The sequence below is a fragment of the Carlito syrichta genome, unplaced genomic scaffold (genome assembly GCF_000164805.1).
Source record: "Carlito syrichta isolate Samal-C Ts95f unplaced genomic scaffold, Tarsius_syrichta-2.0.1 Scaffold135732, whole genome shotgun sequence".
Lineage (NCBI taxonomy): Eukaryota > Metazoa > Chordata > Mammalia > Primates > Tarsiidae > Carlito > Carlito syrichta.
The window spans coordinates 231,691-258,438 of record NW_007079828.1 but is presented as its reverse complement, the minus strand read 5'-3'; the positions used below and the strand labels follow the sequence as shown (position 1 = coordinate 258,438).

The following is a 26,748-nucleotide window of genomic DNA, read 5'->3' as shown; positions in this document are numbered from 1 at the left end:
GCCCCTCAGAAACGGCCGCCATGGTTTTCTCATTATATTGCCAATATGCAATCTTTTTATGATTAAAAAAAAAAACAGTAATAATCTCGAGAAATAATATGCAGATAGACTGAGTGTACACAGATGGACTTTTTTCAAATGTCTATTTTTTTGAAGAGTCTCTTTGGAACTGCCAGTGGGCGCATGTTTGGGAAAGTGGGGTCAGTGGGCTACAATGCGTGTGTTATCTAGTGCTGCTACAGAGAAATGTTTTAAGAGGTGAACAGGCAGCTGTAGATTGCACACCTGCAGTGTGGAGAGATGGCAACGTTCAGAAAGTCTGGCCATTATGTTTTGACATTTCATATATCATAGATAATGTTTAGAGTTTGGAGGGAATGACCCCATTATATTTTTATAAGTCTTTTTTCTTTTAGGTGCTTTGTTAAGCTTTGACACTTAGGAAAGTTAGGCAAATATTTATCTTTCCCTCTCAATCTGGAATTGCCAGAATTGTCCCAGGAGAGCTCAGGCACTCCAGAAGAAAAGGAGAGGGGACAGGGGTCCCTGCTGAAGGAAATAGACATGCACAAGTGGGAGGTCTGTGAGGGGGAGTCTCGGTCCACTCACTATCAACACCACAGGCCTGAGATGATGGCCCCGTGGCCAACAGCATTCTCCCTGCTTTGGCCCACAGCCAGAATCCCAGGGCTCCATTTCTTTCTTTGCACTTTAGTTCCTGGGCTTTGAATCAAGGTGTTGTAGGTAGAATGGTGAGACAGAGCTGACAATCAGTTTGTTCTGAGGCCCGGGGTTTCTGGGGCAGGAGGGAGGGGCGTGGTGTGCAGAGATGGGACACGGAAGCCTGACTCCTCCCTAAAGCACCTTCCCTAGGGGATGTTCTCAAATTCCAGCGGCACAAGAGCGAAAGCCTATACGGGGCCAAAAAGGCAGGCCAAAACAAAGATAGAGCGATTCAGGTCAAGAAAATGCACTATGCAGCCCAAAGAGGATTTGGTTTTGAGGCTTGAAAGATAGAGGTGTTTACCTCCAGGCCCAGGGTCCATGAATCATTGCCTGGTCTTCTCTTGGCCAGTGTAGACCAAAAACCTGAACTGTATTCCAGCTTTGAATGATGTGGGATAGAACCTGGAATCCTTTCTTCTAAGAAGTCTTGGGAGATGGAAACCAAGGGAGCAGGAGTCTCTCACTGAGATCACCCTTTTCCCCACCACATATGTGTGTCCAAAGAAGGAGAAGGACTTGAACCACTACCATGGCTCAAGACCAGAATATCAATCTGTGGGCGGCAATTAGCACCTTTCATTAGCACTACATTCACTTTATTTAAAGGACGAATTTTTAAAAACCTCAACTCGCAAGAGTTGCATGCGTCTTTGGGGAGGATGAGTCCCTTTCAGTAGCACTTTATTCCTTTTATTTAGAGAAAAGTCATTTTTAACTAAAAAAAATAAAGAAGCCCTACTTCCTACTTTACTCATTACAGGACTAAATCCAGAATCTAGGTGAATCAGGCAGCAAAGGTGCCAGGCCCCCATCCAAAACTAAAGACAATACCCACTGTTCTAAGGCATTCTGGCTCCACGCAAACAGAAAAATATGCCGATTCCAAACTGGCCTCCTTAGAGGAAGTATCTGGAATCCCTCTGAGACAGACCAATCACTGGGCCATTTGCCCAACCTTTGCTGGGTCCTTGAACTTTTGCCACCATGCCGCCATATTCAACTTGTGGGCCCACTGGGAGCTGCCAGGTCAAGTTGACAGGATCCAGTCACCCCCTTGAGACACAGAGGGGGGATGTCACTGGAATATTTTCTCAGACTATTTCAAACTTAGTGTTCCTTGTAAGAAACCAATGTGAGTGGAGTCACTACAGCAGTGAAAAGAGTGTCTCTAAATACAGTGTGGAGAGTGGTATGGCAAGGATGTAAACTCCCTCCTAATTCTAACTGCTCTCTGAATCTGTGCTTAAATGGGTCTGTAGGAAGTCTACACAAACAAAAATATAAGGTCACTTTGATTTCTGGACCCTCCAAAGTGGATGTGTGGACACATGCACACAAATACAAGAACTCGCATGATTCTCATTGTCTTTCTTTTTTGGAAGCCTTGCAGATTTGTGTTGCCTTTGCACCACTGTATCAAAGGTAAACAGTGGTGGGGAAAGGACATCAGTCACTATAAAGTCAAAACTATCACCATGAATTAGGAATGGAAGCACACTCAAAGAACAGACATCTTCAATATATAATGGACGAAATACTTAGCAATAAATTACATGAATTTCATCCTTATAAAAAAAAAAAAATCAGGCCAGGTGCAGTGGCTCAGTCTGTAATCCTAGCACTTTAGGAGGCTGAGGCGAGAGGATTGTCTGAACCTGGGGGTTCAAGACCAGCCTGGGCAACTTGATGAGACCTCGTCTCTGCAATAAATCACAAAAACTAGCCAGGCATGGTGGTGTGCATCTGTAGTTCCAGCTACTCGGAAGACTGAGGCGGAAGGATCACCTGAGCCCAGCAGGTCAAGGTTACAGTGGCTGTGAGTGTGCCCTGCACTCCAGCCTGGGTGACAGAATGAGACTCCAACTCAAAAAAAAAAGAAATCAAACCAGATAACTTAGGCCTTTTTTTAAAGGTGGCTCCAATGAACAGGGCAATATTGCCTTAATTTCCTATACAGTTTCCTCTACAGAGCCCAAGGCATGCTATACTTTGAGATTACAGAAGCTAAGTAGCATGATGGCCAAAAAACTGATTTGGGTGCAATGGCTTACTGACTTCAAACCCTTTATGTATATAGACCGGTATTTATGCATGGCAGGAGAAATGAATACTGGCAGAGGGGAGTTGACAATTTCACATCCTCCAAAACTGCAGCTAATCCTAGGAGCCAAATTTAGGGGGCATCAATTAAGCAGACAAGTAATACTGACAGCTGCTCACCTACTGGTTTACAATGCATCTCACTGGTTCAAGAGCAGCCAAATACACGGTTGAGCTCTGCCACCTTTTAGAGCCCATTCGCAGCTAAAAACAAGGACAAGCATGAACAGGAAGACAAATGCATGTCTGCGTGTGTGTGTGTATGCGTGTGTGTGCATGTGTATCGACTATCTTGAATTTAATCCTATTTTGAATCTAGAAAGACAAAAGAGGATCAGTCATGTGACCCAAATTATTTCTTCTTCTAAACATGTCAATAAGCAGGAAATAAATTCCTCTCAGAAGCTCACCAATCTTTTTCATAGGCTATTTTTTTCATACTGGGGAGAAAAAAAAATTCGCGTCTCTCTGAGCATCATAAAAAAGGGGATGGTGTTTGTGAGGCTCCGTGAGATCAGATTACAGTCGGCTGCTGCCCCAGCTATACTGGTACCATCACGGGTGACAGTATACTGTGACACTTAGATGCTCTAGTTCATCGCAACACACTGAAATTGAAGGAGGTGATCATTATGACTTGCCGTAGCTGCCTCCTTAGTAGGAGCAGCTGGCACACAGAGGGCTTGGTGGAGGTTCAGTCTGTATCAGCTTTAGGACAGGGGTCAAGATCTTAGATTTGTAGCTCTTTCCCAGTCTGGCTGGAAGCCCAGTCCAGGAATCATCAACACCTACCTGGAAGCAATTGTATTTCTCAAATGAGCACCTTTTGCTCATTCTACCACCCTTCACCCCAGCTCTGAAGAGGAAGGCGAGATTGGGTTTTCTCTGTAGGCTGAATCCTGGGCTGACTGGGTGGCCTGCATCAGAAGGCTAGTAAGGTGTACTGGGAAAAGGTGACTGGACCTCCACCCACTGATATATGGCAGCTTTACTTCTTGAGCCAACCAGACTGAAAATTCTCTAAATAGGCACTAGAGAGCATGTTTTTAAAATGTAATTTAGCTTCTTTTCCTCCACTAAGCCCTTCTCTCAGAAACCAACTCCTTGAAGAACCTTCCTTCTTTCCTGCAGTTCTAGGAAGCCAGAAAAAAAGTGCCAATCCTGACCAAAGCAGGGAGTAGAAGAAACAGGCCTTGTTTTAAAGAGCTAGCTTGCTCTTGAGGATGACCCATATCAGGGTGAGGAAAACCAGAGATGTTGGCAAGGCTGTGGCCTCACAGTAACCCCTTCCCAGCACATCATTAAGAGGAGGAAAGCAATGACTGTTTTCTGTCTCAGTTGAGGATCCCAGAATGTCAAGGACAAGGGCACCATGCAGACATCTCATCCAGGCCTGAGTAACTAGAATCACAAGGGCCCATGCTAGACGACACCTCTACCCAGATTATTATCCTGCTGCTTTCTAAGGATCTCTCAGAGATATAGACAGCCGTGGCAGGAGATAGGTTTACTTCTAGGTGGGTGCTGTTTCATGTTTTGATGGAGCTGTGTGGTTATTTAAAGCAATAATTAAGGTGCTTTATCATTCTTTGGAACGACAAAATTAGTTCCATAGTAGGAATTATTGCCCAATAATTTTTCGGATCATTGAGGCTTCTTCAGCTGACATTCGGGCCATTACTGCTTCCTCAGTTCTCTCCCCCAATCCTCCCTCCACCATCCTCTCTGTGTGGCATCTCCTGTGTCGTCCTTTTGTGCATCTTATTTTATGGAACCAAATGCTGCCAGAAGATGCCGATTTATTTCTGACGGAGGCAGGGGGAGGCTAGAGTGGACACAGGCGCTCCTGTCTCGTTTGCTTCAAGGCTGCGATTTCTATTCCTTCTCTTGCCCGTGCATTTTGAGATTTCATTGCTCTGGAAAATTTCCTGGAACACTGAGTCGAGAAGTCAAAATGCAGAAAGTGGCAAGCCAGAAACATACCCTTCGGAGAGCCTAGTGATGCAAATTATATTCTACGTAAGGCCATTAACCAGCTACAAAGCAGTACCAGCTAACCAATCTGGGATGAAAGGCATCTGCTGGCTGCACCGATCCCGAACACTCCCACGCTCACCTCTTCCAGGTCCCCAAATTCCCTGCATTGCTTTGTTTTTGCCCTGCTATTCTTCAGATCCAACTGTTTTCTTATGCAACTGCAAAAATCCAATATTCTATTTCAACACACCTGCCTTCTGAAGTAGACAGAGGTCAGTGAGAGGTGGGTCTTTGTCCTGGTACCTCAGGCTCATCTTGGAATAGAGGTAGGGCTCCTTGTTTGGCCTGTTTACTCCCCTGTAAAAAGAGGGAGTTGAGATTTTGTCAAAGCCAAACTGAATATTTTGGTGGGTTGAAGAAAAGAAGAAAGGGCATACAGTGCATTGTAAAAAGTTTCTCCATTTTATCCATTTTGGCATCAGGCTTGGCACCCCATCCCAGGCCTTCTGGGTGGGCAAGTAGAAAGATATTAAAAAAGAGGAGAGTGAGTCTTGACCCTCCAGAGATTACGGTCTTCATCCTTTTCCATGAAAGTCAAGGTGTTTTACATCACTGGAAGACTTGCCTCTAAAACTAACTTCACATTTGGGAATCCCACATCAAGATAACATCCCACTCTAGTGTTGCAGCATGAGTGTCCTGTGAAAGTTGTAACCGAGGGCAGGGCAGTTGCTTGAATCCCTCCGCCAAACCTCTGGAAGAATCAAAGAGAAGCGCGTCAGAGCAGAACCTGTGGAATGTCTTTAGGGATATAACTGCAATGATTCTAAGTCCCCTGTCTATCTTCCCACCACAATTTAATCATAACAGGAAACTTCCAGCAAGATTTAAGAATAACTTCGCTGGTGTGTGTTATTCAAGGTGTGATTACAACAAAAAAAAGTGGAATCACCCAAGATCACTGGGGGGTTTGTCTAAATTCATACCATTAGCTAAACTACTCTAATAAAAAGAACTTTTATAGCAGGTATGACTAGACTTGGGCTAGCTCTCTTCAGCCAGAGCCCCAAACAAATCCTTACCCTGGGAATGATGTTTCCAGAAAACACTATTCCCATCCTTGCCAACAGGGATCTATGTATCAGTGGAATCCAAGAGAGACAACCCAAGGTCTCTTGGAGGTAGGGGCCTTCGAACTCAGATCCTAAACAAAAGACTATCTTCCACAGCAGTAGTTTGCTATTTGGATTTATATCACTGTGATCTCACCTGCCTTTAAAAGGGTTACCCAGTATTAACTCCTAGAGGTTAGCTTCCAAACCATTTCACCCAAGCAGGTGTTCATGTCAAGAGGGACCTTCTTATCAAGCCAATACTTACCACAATGAAGTTGTTTCTAAAGGGAAGCTTGTGGTCCAGATACTACCTTTTGTTGATCTAACTGAAACAGTAAATAGAGCAGACCTGGAGAGAAAGAATAGGCTAGCACATCCTCTTTCACCCCCAACTGCATCTGAAATTACTTCTCCTAACCTAGAGAGCATCTCCGTCCAAAGTAGATCAGGTCCTTAAAGAAAAAAAAGGGTATGGGGTGGAGGGAGAAAGCCAAATACAAATAGGAAAAATCAAGACAAGGGTGTAGCTGATTTTTATCAAGTCATTGCTAGTCCAAGTATGTCAAAGGAATAGTTTCTTTCACAGTAAGTTATCTTTCTGAAGCAAATTATTTAGAAAGAATATTATGGGGAAAGGAAAGGTTAGAAAGATTGCCCAAGTCTTTCTGAAAGTGGTGCTTATATATCAAATAAGCAGTTTGCTACACTCAGCCTCTTCTACATTAGACTTATTTCTACCTCATTTAAAAATCATACCATGTTCAACATGCCAATTTAGCCTGAATGATATGGAAGAGGCTAAAAAATTGGATTTTCCCAACAAAGCATTTCAGAGCATTCGAAATTCATGCTATTTCATATTTTAATGGTTCAATCTTCCAATACTTAAGCCATTATAATATCTGCAGCACTGACAAGTCAAAATGCTATGGCTAAATTAAATCCCAAAGGAGTCCATCCTGCTTAGTATATTAGACATAGATAAAATGCCTGCTCAATAGGATTCTTGTGCATATTAGACAAACAAAAGAATAATGCAATGTTAAAAAAAAAAAAAAAGCTTTTCAACAATCTGAGTTCTACTTTCAAAGCATAGCAGGAATCTCAGTGGCCTCTATAAGTTTGAAAAACTGGGTAAAATGTCTTCAGCTGCTTTAGACTTGAAATGGGTCAAGTGAACCACAAAATGACCAAGACAAAACCCCTGAATACTTTTACACCTTCTTGATAATTTCAATCTCATGTCTGGAGCAGTATACAATGACCTCTTAGTTAAAATCACTCTATCCACAACTAATGCAAGTTACTACAAGGTAAATAACTAACCAGTAGTGTCATTTAAGGTGAAGAGTGGTTGGCGCATGACTGGGATACAGTGATGGCTCATTTGCCAGGTGTTCAAACATGGCAAGTGCTTCCCTATCATAAATTATTTGGTCCTCCCTCCCAGGACAGGCCATTCCAGAGAACTCATTCTCAAACTTGACTGGTTCAGGGAAACTATGGAAGGAGACCAAATGACTTTCAGCCATGTTGTGTAAACATGCTGAGGCCACACTAGAAACTGGTCCATAGGAGAATTGGGGATGAACAGGACTAGTACAGAGACAACACTACTGGGAAAGTTGTATTTGGTTGATTTTAAGCGAATTATAATACTGTAAGTGGTCACAGTGACTACCGGGGAAAGGGTTAGTTACATACTTTGTCACTTTTCATTTTGACTCAGGATTCATTCACTAAGCAGATTCTGTCAACAGAAACAGAGTGTGCAATCTCAGAGTCTCACCCAAACCTTGCCAAAGCAGATGATTTCTAGATTGGCTGGAAGTCATCCCCAAAGGATGTGCCCTTCATGTTTTCCCACTTCACCCATTTAGATATTTGCACAAAAGATGTACCCTGTCTTAAAATTTCCCTGGTTTGATGTTTAGGAAGCAGAGTAAACTCCAGGTTATTCTTCTGCAAATAATTTTAATTTCCTTTTTTCCAAAAAGGTAGCAGCCAACTTAAAGGTGTCATGACACACAGGTAAAAGTTAGATATTAACTTTCAACAGCTAGGGGATGTTTCCTGAACCCTAACACTTTGGTTCATTAGTACATTATTCAAGAAATTATGTTAACCTCAAAGAACACAAGGGATCATGTAACTCTTCGGGTCACAGTGTCAACATCGCTGTGGAGTCTGTTTCAGGTAAGACAACTGACAATTCTAATTCCAAATACTTTTGGAATGTAAAGAGTATGCTTGGCCGGGCAGTGTGAGTTAGTTAATCTATAAAGCACTTGATCACTCTTGATGGAAGAGTTTCAAGGTAATTCACACTTCAACCTCAAAGACAAGAAGTCACAAGCCCACATAGCAGCAACTCCGACAGTTAGCCAAAGTAGAAGAGATTTCTAAAAAGTAGCCTGGAAAATTGGGTCAGAATTACAAAGCTCCTCATCCTTTCCCAGAAGAAAATGTAGTAGTATGTCTTTTATATGGAAATTTATTTGTATATATGTATACACTTGGTATGGCCTTAATGCTGCAGTTAAGGATTTGTTTGGCTACCACCTTAAGCAGCGTGTTAAGCAATCGCTTCCTTAACGTAACATTTTTACTTCTTAATGGACACTCAACCTTAAACAACTAGTTCCCTTTTGCTCCTTACTCTCTGTCCCCCCCCCTCCTTTTTTTTTTTTTTTTTTTGCATGAAGTCATAGAAGTTATGGCAGTTATTTTTTGGCTTGTAAAAAAAAATTATTTCTGCAGTTTGAAGAGGGAATGTAAAATTTCTGTGAAACATGTATATAAAAGTATATTTATTGAACCATCCATATACACATATCCATGCTGATTCCAATGGAAAAAAGATTAAAGTTTTCTGAAATTTTCTGTGGTTACCTCATAATTTTTACTATTGAGTCAACTTTATTATGTGAGAGAACTTTTGAAGTCTTCCAACTGATCCCAGGGAGAAACTGACGTATAACCTAGAAAACATCTCACTTTAGAGAAGGCTTCATGTTAAAAAAAAGAGAAATGAGAATTGAGAGAAATGAGAAATGAGAATTCGTTTGTTCATTCAAGAAATATTTATTGGTAGGTGCTATGGGAGATACAAAGATGACTCAGACACAGATCCTGCCCATAAGGAGCTTACAGTCTAGCAGGGGAGAGAGAACACATACATGGGATACATGGTCAGAGCTGATTCAGCAAGATGAATCTAACACTGTGTCAGCAGGCTGGAATAGAAGGGTCAAGCGCAGCTGAGAGGCTCCTGAAATTGTGAAAGTGAAGAAGAGAGAGGTGAAGGACTGGTGAGGTAGAACTGACAGGACTCAGCTGGAGACTGGATGTGGGAAGTCACAGAGAGGGGGTAGATGACAAGACTTGCAACATGGACAGTGTCGTGAATGGGAAGGACAATGAAGGACAAGATTGTGCACAGACATGAAAATCTCACACAAAAGTCTTCTGCAGAGAAACTCAGTGCCTGGGATATACTAGGCACAACCAAGAAGAAATGGTTGGTGGTAAAACGGCCAGGGACGTCCTCCTCCTCCTCCTCCTCTGCCCATCCCAAAACTTCCCAACAGTTTCCTCCACTGAAATGTTGGAGTGCCTACATGTTGTTGAACAGAAGGCCTGTCTCCAAGCATGCCACCTTGTGAGAAAGAAAACTGAAAAATGCATCTAGCCACTCACTGAACCTTCAGGTGAAATGCAGGGGTTTCTTCGAGTCTTTGTCCTCTAGGAGCTTACAGTCTGGTAAGGTAGGAAAACATAATTCCAATTCTAGGCTAAAGGCTAAGATACGAGCCGAAAGACATAAAGTGCCCCAGGAATGCAGTTTACAAAATAACGGTTGAGGATGGAACCTCGAACGAGAGGGACAATGTGGAAAGTTTTCTTCCTTCTTTTGAATTCTGCAGAGTTCCCAATAAGGGACTCCCTGTTCCCATTACAAAACTTTTCTTAGGAAAAACACAACTCTGTAACTGGATAAGAAATGGCTTGGATGGCAAGACTGGGGTGGGGGTGGAGATGCAAGTATTTCTTCAGGGAAGGGAAGGCACTTGAAGCCATGGACTCACGAAGACTGGCTTACCAGGGTGATCGCAAGTGCTTCAGCAGGGCCAGGGAGTCACATTCAAATAGATAATGGGAGAAATAACTGAGGACAAGTTTAGGACCCTGACACATACATGGCACTGCCTGGCACTAAACAGGGTACATGCCTAAGACCAAATTGCTGCCCCCTAGGAGCTTACAGTTATAACGATAAGGTGGAAAAAGCACCACAATGTACAGAATGCAAAATGCCAAAGGATTTAAGTGAAATCACAGCTGAGTTTCAGCTATTAACACATTAGGATACCCAATAGCTTTCTGACAGCTAGTAGTAAACCCATCCCTGAGGGGAACACAAGTCAATGTCCTTAAGTTAGCAGGCCCCAGTAGAGCTGGGCATAAAGACAATTCTAAAAAAGGAGAAACCTGGGGCACGAAAACCATAGAAGCCACCGGGTAAGCATATAAGGTGATACCATCCTTTTCTTCCCCACATTCCCACAAACCTCAACAGCTCTGGCCCTTCCTACAGTAACTAGATTGGCGACCCCTGAAGGTCTCCATATTGCTTCCACGAACAGATCTGGGACTCTGTATAACCAATTCTCTGATATTTTGTAAAACAAAAGGGTTGTGCACATCACTTCTAACCCCTTCTCAGCACTAACATCCTATGATCAAAGAATTTTAGTTTCTCCTGTTCCTTGTGGTAATAATCAGAATGGGAAAATTTTTTTTAAGGAAAACTAATGAGACTCATTTATTTTAAAGTAATTTATCCTCACTTTAAAAGATTGCTCTACATGTAATAGCTGTCTACAAAAAAATTACATGTCCTTGGTTTCATAATAATAAAAAAGTTGAAATTCTTTTTTGTGTGTGACAGGGTCTCATCTATTGCCCAGGCTGGAGTGCAGTGGCATGATCACAGCTCGCCACAGTCTTGAACTTCTGGGCTCAAGTAATCTTTCTGCCTCAGTATCCTGAGTAGCTGGGACTGGGGGAAAAAAAGTTTGTTTTTTTGAGTTGGAGTCTCACTCCATCATGTGGGCTATAGTGCAGTGGCACACACATAGCCACTGCAGCCTCGACCTACTGGGCTCAGGCGTTCTTCCCACCTCAGTCTTCCAAGTAGCCAGAACTACAGATGTGCACTACCACACCCGGCTAATCTTTGATTTATTGTAGAGATGAGGTCTCACCAAGTGCCCAGGCTGGTCTCCAACCCGCAGGCTCAGGCAATCCACTTGCCTTGGCCTCCCAAAGTGCTGAGATTACAGGCTGAGCCACCGAGCCCAACTGAAAAAAATTTTAAAGAAAATATTCTGCTGCTTCTTACTAAAAAATATAATTATTTTCTATATAAATCACAAATGGTGCCTATTCTATGAGCTAAATTCTGCCTCCACCCCATCCTTCAAAAACCATGAATTCTTTAAGCAACATATTCTATAAGCTATTTAAATGTGCACCAAATATTTTAAAAAAAGAAGTACCCTACTTCCTTGTATCAGTTTCTTGGTATAATGTCATTTAAAAGGGCCAAATCAGGCCAGGCATGGTGGTTCAAGCCTGCAGTTCCAGCACTTTGAGAGGCCAAGGCAGGAGGACTGCTTGAGCCCAGAAGTTCAAGACCAGCCTTGGCAACACGGTGAGATCTCACCTCTACAAAGGAAAAAAAAAAAAATCAAAAAATTAGTGGGCATGGTGGCACATGTCTATAATCCATGCTACTTGAGGCTGAGGCAGAAAGATCACTTGAGCCCAGGAGTTTGAGGCTCCAGTGAGCTGTGACCATGCCACTGTACACTCCAGTCTAGGTGACAGTGAAACTGACTCAAAAATCAAAAAAATAAAAATAGTAAAAAGGGTCAAATCAGTGTATGTACAATTTTCTTAACAAAACTTTAAAAATTCAAAGTTGAACAGGTGATACCAAAGGGAGAATAATTAACCAAAGTGGTTTTAATTTTAGAAACAGTTCAGACCATTTCTATCCAGGTTACGCAGGATATAATCTTTCCTCTAATTACTACTAAAAATACAGATAATTATCCCTTGTTTCTGAAAAATAAATATTTAAGTACATCAATAGCTCATTTTTGGTAAATATCCTTAACTTACTTTTTAAAAAACATAAGACACACTGTACGCATCTCTCTCCTGAATCTCTGAGGCCCTGGCTACATTTGAAGTACTAAATGTAGGAATGTCTGTAACTGGTCACATCACATGGTTTATGAAAGTGTTCAGGGGAGGTAGGATTGGCGCAGTGGCTCATGCCTATAACCCCAGCCACTCTGGGAGGTGGAGGCGAGAGGAGATTGCCTGAATCCAGGGGTTCAAGACTAGCCTGGGTAACTTTGTGAGACCTCATCTCTACAGTAAATAAAAAAATTAGCCAGGCATGGGGATACGTGCCTATTGTTACAGCTAAGGCAAAGGCAGAAGGAGATCAGTAGGTCGAGGATGCGGCGGTCGTGAGTATGACACTGCAATCCACCCTGGACAGCAGAGTGAGACTCATACTCAAAAAGAAAAAAAAGGCCAGGCACGGTGACTCACGTCTATAATCCCAGCACTTGGGAGGCCAAGGTGAGAGGATTACCTGAACCCATGGGTTCAAAACCAGCCTGGACAACTTGGCAAGACCTCCTCTCTACAATAAACCAAAAAATCAGCCAGGCGTGGTGGAGCGTGCCTGTAGTTCCAGCTACTTGAAAGGCTGAGGTGGAAGAATCACCTGAGTCCAGCAGGCCGAGGATGCGATAGCCGTGAGCATGACACTGCACTCCAGCCTGGGAGACAGAGTGAGACACCAATTCAAAAAAAAGAAAATTATCAGTGGAAATAAACCCCAGGATTATTTTCCTCTTACAGAGAACTAGAAAAAGTTACTGGGTTCAAGAGGAAACTGAAAAGGGAAACTGTCCATAGTTTTCAAAACAAGTCATATAAACAAAAACTGAGAAACCTTGATTTTGAGCCAAATAATATACATAATAAAACCAAAACTTGATAAGGGTTTTTAGGTAACCTCTAATCAACACTTTGCTCATTTAGGGCCTGAGATGAGGCTACCATGAACACATGAGCAAGGCAGCCTAACTTCAGTGTTATCCCGAGATGAATACAGACCCATTAATAAGAATGTAATAGAAACAGATTTGGAGGCAGGCACAGTGGCTCACACCTATAATCCCAGCACTTTGTGAAGTGGGAGGATTGTCTGAGTCCATGGATTTAAGATCAGCCTGGGCAACTTGACGAGACCTCATCTCTACAATAACTCAAAAAATCAGCCAGGTGTGGTGGTACGTGCTTGTAATTCCAGCTACTTGGAAGGCTGAGGTGGAAGGATCGCCTGACCCCAGCAGGTCGAGGCTGCGGTGGCCGTGAGCATGCCACTATACTTCAGCCTGGACAACAGAGTGAGACTCCAACTCAAAAAAAAAGAAAAGAAATAGGTTTGATCTCACATATGCAACCATTTCTCCTTTACTCATAAGTGTATCAGGAGGTGACATGCCCAGAACCTCAACATTACAGTAGACAAGCATAACCCCCCAAGGCATCACTACCGTAAGACCAGGAATTCTTATTTAAACTAGTTAGTACTTAGTGCCACATGGTTATTAACTGATCAGCAACTTTATCCAAGACCTCATCCCATGGGAGACTTTCCTCCATTTCTAAGCGTTAGTGGAAGGCTCTCTAGTTGCTCACTGCAATATTTTGGTGCATCAGGCAACTAGCTAAAACTTGATAATCAAATAAATGTTGTTGGTATTTCTTTTACAAGTTAAAAATTGCTCAACTGAAAGGTGGAAAATTTACGAATCTGTATGTAGTTCTGCAGAAATTCTTTTAAGTAACCATAAAAAGAACACTGCAATATAAAAAGACATCTTTGCCGGGCGCAGTGGCTCACGCCTGTAATCCCAGCACTTTGGGAGGTGAAGGCAACAGGACTGCCTGAGTCCAGAGGTTCAAGACCAGTATAGGCAACTTGGCAAGACCTCGTCTCTAAAATAAAATCAAAAAATTAGTTGGGTGTGGGGGCGCACACAACTAACTTGTAGTCCCAAGCTACTTGGAAAACCCAGGGGTCGAGGCTGCAGTGGCCATGAGCATGCCACTGCACTCCAGCCTGCGCAATGAAGTAAGACTCCAACTCAAAAAAAAAAAAACAAAAAAAAAAAAACGGAATCTTCAAGCCTGTAATCCCAGCACTGAAGGGTGAAGTGGGGGGATTGCTTGGGCCCATAAGATTAAGACCAGGCTGGGCAACATAGAAAGACCCCATCTCTTAAATAAAAAAAAAATTAGCCAAGTGTGGTGGCATGTACCTGCAGCCCCAGCTACTCCAGAAGGCTGAGGCAGAAGGACTGCTTGAGCCCAAGAGTTCAAGGTTGCAGTGAGCCAGTGATCACGTCACTGCATATCAGCCTGGATGACAGAGTAAGACCACAACTCAAAAAATAAAAAAAATAAAAAAACATCTTTAGATCAGTAGATTTGACAAATGCAACCATTTACTTAAAAAGAAATGTCACTCAGTATGCACAGTGGTCTATAAATCTAAACTTTATAGAAAGATTTCCATTCAAAGTCTAACAAATTGCTTTATACAAATGCCAGTGTCCACCAAATCGTTCTAATCTACAAGGATTTTCAAATAAAGAGATGAAGTATTGGGGGGTGGCAGTAACAAACACAAAACACAACTTCTGTAAACTCACCTGCATTATGCTATAATAAAAATATTGTCATCATTCACATCCAAATTTCAAGTTTGTACTAAATGTATTATCAACCCAGATGAGAAAAAAAATTAAGAACAAATCACTCTTGTACTACCGGATAAAATCTGCAAACCAACAGGAGAGCTACAAAATCTAAGCTTAATGATCTTGTTTGCCCTCAAGGAAAGAAGAACGGTAGTGCTAACCTTGTTCTGGATGTCTCTCAGGCTCAGGTCTTTCTACAGTAGTAAGTTCATTACAGTGTACGTCGTTGAAATGTAAAACTGGTAGGCATTACGCTTCTAGAGAAAAAGCATCAGTCTGGAAGGCCAATTGCTCCTTGCTACGTGGATGACTTGGAGGCCTAGTCATTTAATTGTTTTGATTGTTTATCTATTATTTTGGGGATAATATCAGCTAACCTCCAGCTTAAAGGCAAAAATTAACTTTTACAACCTAACACTACAAGTGCAATTCAACTCATACTGTGGTAGTAACCTATTCATCCAAAGTCAAATAACTATTTTTTGGATTATCCACTTCACTGCCCCCCAGAAATAGTTGCGAAAGTTGAGATCAGAATACATGAACCCAATCTCACCATCAAACAAAAAAAAATTTTATTTCTGAATCGGAGTCTCACTCTGTCGCCCAGGCTGGAGTGTGGTGGCATGCTCACGGCCACCACAGCCTCAACCTGCTGGGCTCAGGTGATCCTTCCACCTCAGCCTTCCAAGTAGCTGGAAACTACAGGTACGAGCCACCATGCCCAGCTAATTTCTGATTTATTGTAAAGATGAGGTGCTGCCAAGTTGCCCAGGCTGGTCTCAAACTGGTGGGCTCAAGCAATCATCTCACCTCAGCCTCCCAAAGGGGTGGGATTATAGACATGAGCCACTGCACCTGGCCAACAAAAATATTTTGTAAGGTTCAAGACCTTACCAGACCACTGAACCAAAATAACAGACCACTGAACCAAAATAATTTAATCTAGCTAAAATAATCATGGGGCAGGTGTGGTGGCACATACCTGTAAGTTCTAGTTACTTGGAAGGCTGAAATAGGAGGATCACTTGAGGTCAGGAGTCCAAGACTAGTCTGGACAACACAGCAAGATCCTGCCTCTAAAAAATTAAAATAAAATAAAAATACCCATGGGTCAAAAGTTTTGTGCTCAGTAACAAATAACTGCACACTGCACCATTTCTATAGACAAAAGATTATATTTCAAAATCTAAAAAAGTTGAAGGTGATGAGCTCCTGCTGTCTCTAAAAAATTTTGCCCTAACGTATTTTCATTTTCCAGCTATGTGAATGTGTGCATTTCTAAGCTCTTATATTTATTCTATATGCAATAAGTACACAATTACATTGGAATCCTGAATAGTGTTGACCTATTTCTCAGGTCCACTGCTATTCAAAACCCCAGTCATCCCAATTCTAATGACTTGAAATTACTGGGGAAGACTTTAGTTTTCTGAGGTTATGCAGTAATTCTCTGCAACAATTAACAAGCAGGATCTAGCATATATTGCTACTACCACCCCACATTTAAATGCAATACACACACATTTGATACAAATAATGGAAGTTGAAATATTTAATTAAAGTAGATATTACTGAATTCCTCAAATAGATTTCCATTTCCTAATTAGTTTGTAATTTATCTGAGGCTGAATTTCAAAAGAATGAGTCTTCACACCAGTTTTCCTAATTCTCCCAGTTTCACCCACTCAGAAATATGGAAAAATCAATGCTCTCAACAGGGTTGCTTTATTTTTACAAAAGACTTGGTATTCTTGGCCCCTATCCAATAAATGCCAGATGCGTGTGTCCCCTCATAACCCCTCCAAATCTCACACATTTCCAAATGCCGTCTAGGATATGAAAACACTGCCAAGTTGAGGGTCACTGCTTCTAGTTATTGCCCTCAAGCCTCTGAATAGGAAAAACTCCTGTTTCAAAATGTGCAATTTAGTATTCACTTGTGAAAAGTAATTTCTAGGTTACTCATAATTTATGACAAAATTACTGCAAATTAATTTTTTTTAAAGTTACTTAGGCTAACTTTTGTTTTCACCCACCACAAGCTTAATGTAAGCTATAAAAGTACAAACTCAAGTTCTTCCAATTATCACTGGCCTGGGCCAAAAGTGGTTCCCAAATAGATATTTAAACTGACCTCCAAAAAAAGCCATGTGACTCAATTACTTAAGCCCCCCCCACCGCCTTTTTCTTCTTTTTTTTTTTTTAATAAAGATAGAGTCTTACTCTGTCACCCAAGCTGGTCTCAAACTTCTGGCCTCAAGAGATCCTCCAACCTCAGCCTCCTGGAAATACAGGTATGAGCCAGTGCATCCAGCCTTAAGTTTCTTTATGTGAATAAGATGCTGTCAATTTTTATATATTTTAGGTTTTGGGAGCAAACTAATATCAGCCTTCATTTTAGTGATAACCCCTTCACAGCAAACCCAGAGTTTCTCTGTAACAGAAAAACAAACAAGACATTCCTATTCCTATACTACCCTCAAATGACTGTCCTAAAGATGAACGCTGTTAAGAATAAATAAGTTAAATCTGACAACGTGGTTGCCCTTCAATTAGTAATGACAAGTTATCACACAAAGGCTTGCTTCACACGTGTAAACAAAACCTTCACCCACCTCACACACAGCATTCAACAAATAACATAGTATGTAAAACGAGTATTAGTCTATATTGCCAGATTAAATTTTCTTCCAGAAATATTTTAATAATAAAAATTGGCCATTTCCAAGAAACATCCACTGCATGCCCATCAATAAAAGAAAACCATTAACAAAATAGAAAATTTACCATATGGCTATGATTTAAAGAAAAAAAAATGCAGACACTTGAGCACATCAGCAAAGTCCAATATTAAGGTCACATTCCTTTGTATGGGCTATGATTAGGAATCTGATTAGATACCAGAATAAAACTTAATACAAATGCTCAACTATTTAGGTCAAAGGACCTCTATAGCAGCATCTGTCTTCAAAGGCATTCCAGTTTGAGACTCAATTTTAGAATAAGGCATAACAAATGGTAACAGAAGACATACAAAGTGATGAAAGAGGGACTCTACAATTCCCCACATACTCTGAACCTGATTAAACAAATCCAGATTTTTTAAAATTAGTTTTCTTTAAACAACTGCCAAGACTGGAATCAAATATAAATAAGAAGGCACAACAGTTTTGCTCTGTTTTTTTGTTATCTGGATTTTTGGAAATTTTTTTTTTACAAATACAAATTAAACATGAAAAAACTCTACCTCAAAAAAACTAACAGTTCAAGAAAAGCGTATCAGTTGCATCCTAGACATTTAAAACCTATGACAATTTAAGTTTCAATGGTAAAAACAGTAGGTTTTAGAATTCTTTTGTGATCATGTATCAAAAGGAAAAAACTCTATTAACATCTTTTATTCAGTTTTTAACCATACCAGTGAGAATTAAAACTGTCAAATTTTCCAATGGCAATTTCTCCACACCAGAAGGTAGTCATGAAACAATTTGGGTTTTTCCTGCCTTCAAAATGTTTATCAAATCCTGTATTTCTCACAGGCTTTTGAAACGTAGAAAATAAGTAAGAAATATTCCAATGAATGAAACATACCAAATGTCAGTAATAAGCAAGACACATTCCTTTGGGGAAATGGCGGTTAAAAAAAAATCCAGTCTGTATATGCAAAGCAAGGAAAATTCAGTCTTTTTCTTTCTTCTTTAAAAATCCATTACTCCTAAAATATCATTCCACAAAATTGGAAGTCAAGGACTAAGGGGGGGGGCGGTAAGGGAGCACACACATTAACACAAAAAGAAGTAAAATTGTACAAACTTAAGCAGTTTATAACAGACTAGGGTCATACTCCAAGATACCAAAGGCTGGTTGAAGAAATTCACCATTTCGCAGGAGCTAAGGTTTGTACTGCTGCGTGAAGACTGGTGGAGAGTAATTCACTGCCGTGGAGCGATCCCCCGGCCCACTCCAAATCCTGGTTTCTGCACCATGCCTCCACGGGGAGGGCCTCTCATTCCACCACCCAGCCCACCTCGAGGGCCTCCAGGTCCCCGAAGGCGGTTATCTCGACGGTCTCCTTCCCTGGCAGCTCGCGTCTTCTTTTCTTCCACATTCAGACGGACCTCACCTCTGAACATGATAGGCTGCAGGAATCAAGGGTTAACAAATACATGAAAAGATGGCTAGGTATGTGCAGACCAACTCAATAAAGCCAACTTAAAGAGCACAGCAGGACAAGTAATTCTCACTGTACTTAATAAAGGAAATCTTATTTTCTCACAGAATTATGTAAATTTAACATAAGAGTTGCAACCTTCTCCATAGATCTGGAGGCTAGAATGCCTCATCATCCACATATTGTGAAAAGATGGTGCTGTACTGTCCATGCAAAGTACATATACATTACAAATAAAAGCAACATTAATCTGACCTAAATATAACTTAAAATGTTATTTGTCTTATAAGAATTCTGAAAAACGCTGATAAGAAAAAATATAACATCCTTTTTTTTTTTTTGAGTCAGAGTCTCGTTCTGTCAACCAAGCTGGAGTGCAGTGGCACGCTCACAGTCACCACAGTCTCAACCTGCTAGGATCAGGTGATCCTTCCACCTTAGTCTTCCAAGTAGCTGGAACTACAGGCATGCACCACCATAACCAGCTAATTCTTCTTGACTTATTGTAGAGATGAGGTATCACCAAGTTGCCCAGACTGGTCTCGAACCCCTGGGCTCAGGCAATTCTCTTGCCTCTGCCTCCCAAAGTGCTGGGATTATAGGCTTGAACCACCCCGCCCAGCCAAGATAATATATCTTAGTAAACAACAAAAAAAGATACATCCAGACTAAGTTTTGTCTTCTTTTTCTGCTAATAGAGCCGAAGTAGTTAACAAAGTAGTTACCAAACATTCCAATGAAGTCAATGAATGCTCTTCACTGGCAACATAATATTCTAACTCAATTATTTTTTAAAATGAATATGTAACTACTTACGATGTTCCAGGTAAGTGTTTTAATCAAATTTATTAGCTCATTTAATCATTACAACAACCCTCTAAAGGTTGCTATGACACCGACTTTAGAGAATAGCAAACTAAGGGCTAGAGGGTAAGACATGTCCCATGGGTCACAACACGAATGCATGATGAAGAAGAATGTACACCAAGAAGACCTCCTGCCTGGGAACAGTAAGCTCTGAACCACTAAGCCACGTAACTGCATGCCATATGCCACTGTCATCAGTCTTATATAAGCTAGTTCTGTTCTCACAAAAAATTACTGAAGGGCCAGGCATGGTAACTCACACCTGTAATTCCAGCACTTTGGAAGGCCAAAACGACAGGATTACTTGAGTTCAGAAGTTTGAAACGTGCCTGGCAATTGACAGACCTTAACTCCACAAAAAAAAATCAAAAACTTAGCTGGGCAAGGTGGCATGTGCCTGCAGTCTCAGCTACTCAGGAGGCTAAGACAGAAGGATCACTTGAGCCTAGAAGATCAAGGCTGCAGTGAGTGGTGATCATGCCACTGCACCCCAGCCTGGACAAGAGTGAGACTCCCACTAAGGAAAAAAAAAGTTGAATACAGTAGACTTCTTCTAATACGTTAAAATGCAGGGTGACCACTAGACCTCAGACATGCTAAAGAATGGATTTATCTACAAAGCCTACTGGGCATTTCTGGGTTCAGTCTTCTGTGGCCTTGGGGAGATAAACCACTCTTCTCTCCTCATTTCGTCAAGTGTTTTATAGTGGGGGGGCTTCACAAAAATATGTGGTCAAACAATTTGAAACATAATGCAAATTTGCAGATTAAAGTTCACATGTTATGACCACAACATCAAACTCTGCAGTACCTATTAACAATCCAGAGAATGTCACTGATCTGCACCATTTCTATTACATCGTTTAAAACGTGTAGTTTCATAGCTGGGTGTGGTGGCACACAACAGTAGTCCCAGCTACTCAGTAAACTGAGGCAAGCTATGATCGTGCCACTGTACTCCAACCTAGGCAAAAGAGAGAGCCTATCTCTTTAAAAAAAGAAAAGTAAAGTTTTAATTCACAGGGATAAAAGGCAGATTTGCAGTTGCCAGGGGCTAGAGAGTGACTACTTAATGGGTCTTTTAAAGAGCTTACTACTTTTCTGTTTTAGAGACAGGATGTCACTGTCTCTCCCAGGCTGGAGTGCAGTGGTAAGATCAGAGTACACTACAATCTCAAACTCTTAGGTTTAGGAGATCCTCCCACCTCAGCCTCCCAAACAGCTGGGACTACAGGCACACACCACACCTAATTTTTTTTTCATTTTTTGTAGAAACAGCGTCTATATATGTTTCCCAGGTTGGTCTCATAACTCCCAGCCCCAATGATCCTCCTGCCTCAGTCTACCAAAGTGCTGAGGTTACAGGTATGAACCACCGCACCTGGCCAAACTTACTACTTTTAACAAAAAAAATTTGGAGCCGGGCTTGGTGGCTCAGCCTGTAATCCCGTGCCTTTGGGAGGCTGAGGTGAGTGGATTGCCTGAGCCCGTGGATTCGAGACCCGCCTGGTCAACTTGGCGAGACCTCATCTCTACAATAAATAAAAAATGAGCCGGGCATGGTAGTGCGCGCCTGTAATTCCGGCTACTCGGAAGGCTGAGGCGGAAGGATCGCCGGAGTCCAGCAGGCAAGGCTGCGGTGGCCGGGAGCGGCCACTGCACTCCAGTCTGGGCGACAGAGTGAGATTCCAACTCAAAAAAAAAAAAAAAATTTGGAATTAGATTAAGAGGCAATGGCTACACAACAATGTGTTCTAAATGCCACTAGACTGTACATTTTTAAATGGTTAATTTTATGCGATGTGAATTTCATCTCAATAAAAATAGCATTATAGCTTTAAAAATCCCACACTCAACTCGGCAAATTAATATTATTTATATACTTAATCTTCTCTACTACTGCCAAAGTCATTCTCTGCAAATGGGAGATGCAGAGGAGGGGACGGGATCCTTAGAGCTCCACAGTATGATTCCAAGTCTACAAATTCCTCGATCACAGCAATGTGCACGTAAAAGTACTTGCTAATAAAAGTGGTTTCAAGTAGAGTAACAACATAAATATTTCCCAAGCCCAGAAAATTTATAAAATGAAAGGAGAAACTCTTAATAGTTATACTCAACAGTCATATACCAAGACTGCCCTGGGCAAACTGGCTCTTATCTTATTAAAAGTAAAATTGTATTTCATTTCCTCTACACAGGGAGCCACCTACACGAATCTCAGCACATAGGAACTTTTAGTATTTTCATTCTCATTACTCACTTTTTCAAAAACCACAGTTACTAAAAACGTAAGTTTTGTTCTTTTAATCCCCAGGCAGGTGTTATTAATGTTTGTTTGGATTTTCTTGAATTGGAGTTTCACTCTTTGTCGCCCAGACTGGAGTGCAGTGGCACACTCACAGCCACCACAGCCTCAACCTGCTGAGCTCAGGTGATCCTTCTGCCTCAGCCTTCCAGGTAGCTGGAACTACAGACACACGCCACATCTGGCTAATTTTTGTGATTTACCGCAGAGACGAGGTCTCACTGAGCTGCCCAGGCTGGTCTTGAGCCCCCGGGCTCAGGCAATCCTCCCACCTCGGCCTCCCAAAATGCTGGGATTACAGGTTGAGCCACTACACCCAGCCAGGTGTTATTAATGTAATGGTTTAACACGATGGAATAAATTCTCAAACATGTTGGAATAAATTACACTTAACATACAGAAGACACAGCTGTGAAGATGAAAACATTCAAAGAACTTAGATACACCCTTATTTAAATAATAATAAATGGGGGGCACACTTCATCAATAAGAGTAACTAATCTCAAACCAGGTAAAATGAAGATCAAAGTGTGGCCCAAACTTTACCTGTACAATGAGCATTTTTATACTTAATCCTGAATTCTACCCCACATCTGTAAAATAAAAATTAAAAAAATAATAATAAATCAAGATGAAAAACTGCTTACCCTGTTGCTAAGGACCTTCTGAACAGGTTCAGAATCGTCAAACACAACAAAACCAAAATTGGGTAATTTCCCACCGCTGTTAATGCGCAGCTCCACAACATTCCCATAATCTGGAAGTGAAACAGATCCTCAGGTAACTATGGAGGAGTTTCCTTTACACAGGAGACTACACTGCCCAACACAGTAGCCACCAGACATATATGACTACTGAGTACTGAGAACGTTGTAATCTGAACTGAGATGTGTTGCAAGTGCAAAATACACACTGGATTTCAAAGACTGAGTATAAAAAAAAGGTAAAATATCTCTTATAATATCCTTACATGTTGAAATGATAATGCTGTAAACATACTGGGTTAAATGTTATTAAAACTAAAGCACCCAGTTTCTTTTTACTTTCTTTAACACGACTACTAGAAAACTTAATACTACAGTGATGGCTCATCTTCTAAGTCCATTGCACAGTGTTACACTAGACGAATGCAGTGTTAGAAACTCAATAACCTACTCTGAAAGAAATCTTTCAGCTCTGCTTTGTCCACTTCATGAGGCAGGTTGCCAATAAAGAGCTGGTGACTGTCCGGGTGTCGCACAATTCTTCGGGGTTCAACATCGCCTTGCTCACCAGACTCCCGGACTTAAGGAGACAAAACATCAATCAAAGACAAGAAAAGACTTACAGTGACTATTTACATTCAATAGTTTTCTTTCTGCCCTAAACACATGTAGTTTAATCAACCCTACAGTATTTTTAAGTACACAAATAGCAACTGCCCCTAAAAACTAAGCTCTCACCTCAAAATCTCCCACACTACAGAAATCCCCCTTTCTGGGTTCTTACTTGGTCTAGGTCCCCTCTGGGGAGGAATATTTATTCGTTGTTCTCGCACTCTTTGATCCCTCTGAGGTCTCTGTGGTGGAATCTGAGATTCAGGCTTAGACTCTTGACGGGGCTGAAAAATGTATAAATTAACTTCTGCATAAAAACAAAGTAGGCTTCCCTTTCTAAAAATGAACCTTTTTAGCAAACAATAAGATTTAAACTTTCTAGTGACAATTTTCTCTCACACACACACAGAATCATTAAAAACCACCTTATCCCTTCTCTTTATCAGCTTCTACATTCTAAAGCTCTGTGAAATCACATTACGAAAATACAAGTAAATCTGCCTAATGCATAAGTTTTCTTAGAACCTTACCTGTGAAGCTGGCACTTTAACAACATGAGGTGGTATCCCAGTAACCGGAACAGCTCCACTGGGTGGAAGGTTCTTACTGGTCACAGATGCCCAAGAAAACGTCTAAGGGAAAACATAAACATTAATGACTATACCATATATCAAAACAATATAAAAGCTACTAACGCTTGATTTCCTCTACATAATATATGTACCACATACTCACAAGCAGGATGGATGGAGTCTGTAAGTATATTGAGATTCCTTTCTTTCACCCACTCAAAATTTAGTACTAAAAGTTCCTGGGACTAATGATCAAATATCAGTCAAATATGACAGGTCAAAGGAGCTATTATTTTTTCAATTTCATGTTTGTGAATCAAAGAAAACTCCTGGGAAACCAGTTTAGCACTTCCTATGACTTGCCCAATCCATCAACCCAATTACACCAACTGAAAAACCATCAAAACACCTTTCCAATCCATTTAAAAATCATCAGAACCTGTTATTCTACCTAATTATCTCTTCTCCATCTCTACTGCCACAATTCTAATCCAAACCATCATTATCTCTCACCATGATTACTGTAACAGCCACTTAACTGGTCATCCATCCTCAGTTCAACCAACCTAGTTTTCTACTTGCAAACTTCTGTCATTTCAACGTTTCTCTTCCCTACTCATTGTAGCTGGAAGACAGCAAGAACCCTATCTGTTTTACAAATATCCACACCTAGAAAAATGCAGGCATTTGAACTGTTAAATTTAAAAAAACATAATAGCCCTGTCCCTATAAATATAGCATTAAAAAAAATATTCCTTCACAGAGGATCAAATGTAAAGATTCCGTGAGTTCAGTGAACACATGACCCTGATGGAACTCAAGAGCAGCAACTATTAAAAACCTGAAATCAAGCCGGGCTCTGTGGCTCAGCCTGTAATCCTGCGCCTTTGGGAGGCTGAGGTGAATGGATTGCCTGAGCCCGCAGGTTCAAGACCCGTCTGGCCAGCGAGACCTCATCTTTACAATAAATCAAAAAATCAGCCGGGCGTGATAGTACATGCCTATAATTCCGGCTACTGGGAAGGCTGAGGCGGAAGGACCACTGGAGCCCAGCAGGTCGAGGCTGCGGTGGCCGGGAGTGGCCACTGCACTCCAGTCTGGGTGACAGAGTGAGACTCCAACTCAAAAAAAAAAAAAAAAACAAAAAAACCTGAAATCAGGTATTCCACCTAGGAGAGTAGCTATTTCAGCAGTTTATTTCTACTTCTACTGTAAAGTTATCTTCAATTAAATTTCATAGAATTAAGGGTAAAAAAAGAGTCTGTTCTGTCATATTATTTTTCTAAAAATGATATGATATGCGCTTGTATTGTTATAACAAGCTTATAATAATTTACAACATAAAAGATGAAATATTAAAAAGACAGGGGGTCACTGATACGGTGATAAAATGGCACCTGAAATTTCTGGTCTAAGAGGTATTCAAGTTACCTAGGGGGGATGAGGGGGTGGCTATTTTTGATGTTATATAGCAGCCTGCATCTCGCCTCTTTATCTGAACTATGGTTCAATGTGTCATAGTCTATTTCCCTGAACCACCAATATGAAAACGTATGTACAAAAGTAAATCAAACTACAATAAAGAAGAGATAAACTAGAAACAGCATACAAACCTACCCTCAAGTCTTCCTGCACTGTCTGAGCTATGTCTGCAGGTGCAGGAGAAGAGCTCTTCTGAGCATCCTCAGGAGCAGTTTCTTCTAAAACTGGCTCAGACTTTTCCTCTTGGATTTCAGATACAGGTTCCTGCTCTGGTTCTGGTTCAGGCTCAGGCTCTGGTTCAGCAACAGGCTCCTCTAAATGTTCTTCCATGTCATTACTTTCACAGGAAAATATGAGAAAATCATTGTCTCCACTGATTTATCAAGAAACTACCAATCATTTATTAATAAGCCAGAGACCTAAACATAAAAATAGCATCCTCTCTCTAAGAAGAATCTAAGAATTATATGCCTGAGTTTTTAAAAAGCAACAACAAAAAATAAAACAAAACAAAGCACCACGCTCAATAACTTAACTGAAATCAGTTTATTTGGTAAATTAGACTATGCAAATAAATTTAAAAATCAAAATGAACCAAACCATTGTCTCTCATTCAGTTGGAATCCCACCACTGTCACAATTCACTTAGCACAAAACATCACAATAAGTCTCATAACAGGCTGGAGAGAGGGAATAAGGAAATTACTATTCAATGGGTATAGTTTATAAGATGAAAAGTTTGAGTCTACGGTAAAACCTTGTGTATACAGTTACTACTACTATAGTTTAAACTGGTTGAGGTGGCAAATTGTAAGATATGTGATTGTTAGCATATACAAAAAAATTTGTTGCAATAAACATATGGCATTTTGAGGAAAAAATATTACTTATGAATAACTTAGACCTCCACAAAAATCACTGGGAATACTGTTAAAACTGAAGATGTAGCCAGGCTCAGTGGCTCAGCCTGTAATCCCAGCGTTTTGGGAGGCTGAGGTGAGTGGATTGCCTGAGTCCACAGGTTCGAGATCCACCAGGGCAACTTGGCAAAACCTCATCTCTACATAAAATCAAAAATTAGCTGGGTGTGGTAGCGTGCACCTGTAGTTCCGGCTACTTGGAAGGCTGAGGCGGAAGGATCACCAGAGCCCAGCAGGTCAAGGCTGCGGTGGCCGGGAGAGGCCACTGCACTCCAGTCTGGGCGACTGAGTGAGAGAGACTCCAACGCAAAAAAAAAAAAAAAAAAAAAAAAAAAA

General features: G+C 41.1%; 1 protein-coding gene across 3 annotated transcripts in view; it reads right to left on the bottom strand.

Moving 5' to 3' along the window:
* Positions 1-8,982: 8,982 nt before the first annotated feature.
* The window catches only part of G3BP1 (G3BP stress granule assembly factor 1), a 45,602-nt gene continuing 27,836 nt past the window's right edge, over positions 8,983-26,748 (bottom strand). For 2 of the 3 annotated variants that reach the window (XM_008049546.1, XM_021708305.1), the window contains 6 exons: positions 25,628-25,829; positions 23,969-24,070; positions 23,611-23,722; positions 23,278-23,406; positions 22,770-22,879; positions 17,447-18,915 (listed from right to left, as the gene is read on the bottom strand). In XM_008049546.1, the coding sequence (XP_008047737.1) occupies positions 18,709-18,915; positions 22,770-22,879; positions 23,278-23,406; positions 23,611-23,722; positions 23,969-24,070; positions 25,628-25,829 (862 nt within the window). In that variant the 3' untranslated portion in view covers positions 17,447-18,708. Of the gene's footprint in view, positions 9,190-17,446; positions 18,916-22,769; positions 22,880-23,277; positions 23,407-23,610; positions 23,723-23,968; positions 24,071-25,627; positions 25,830-26,748 lie in introns of those variants that run through there. The other variant, XR_503693.2, reaches the window with a different exon arrangement.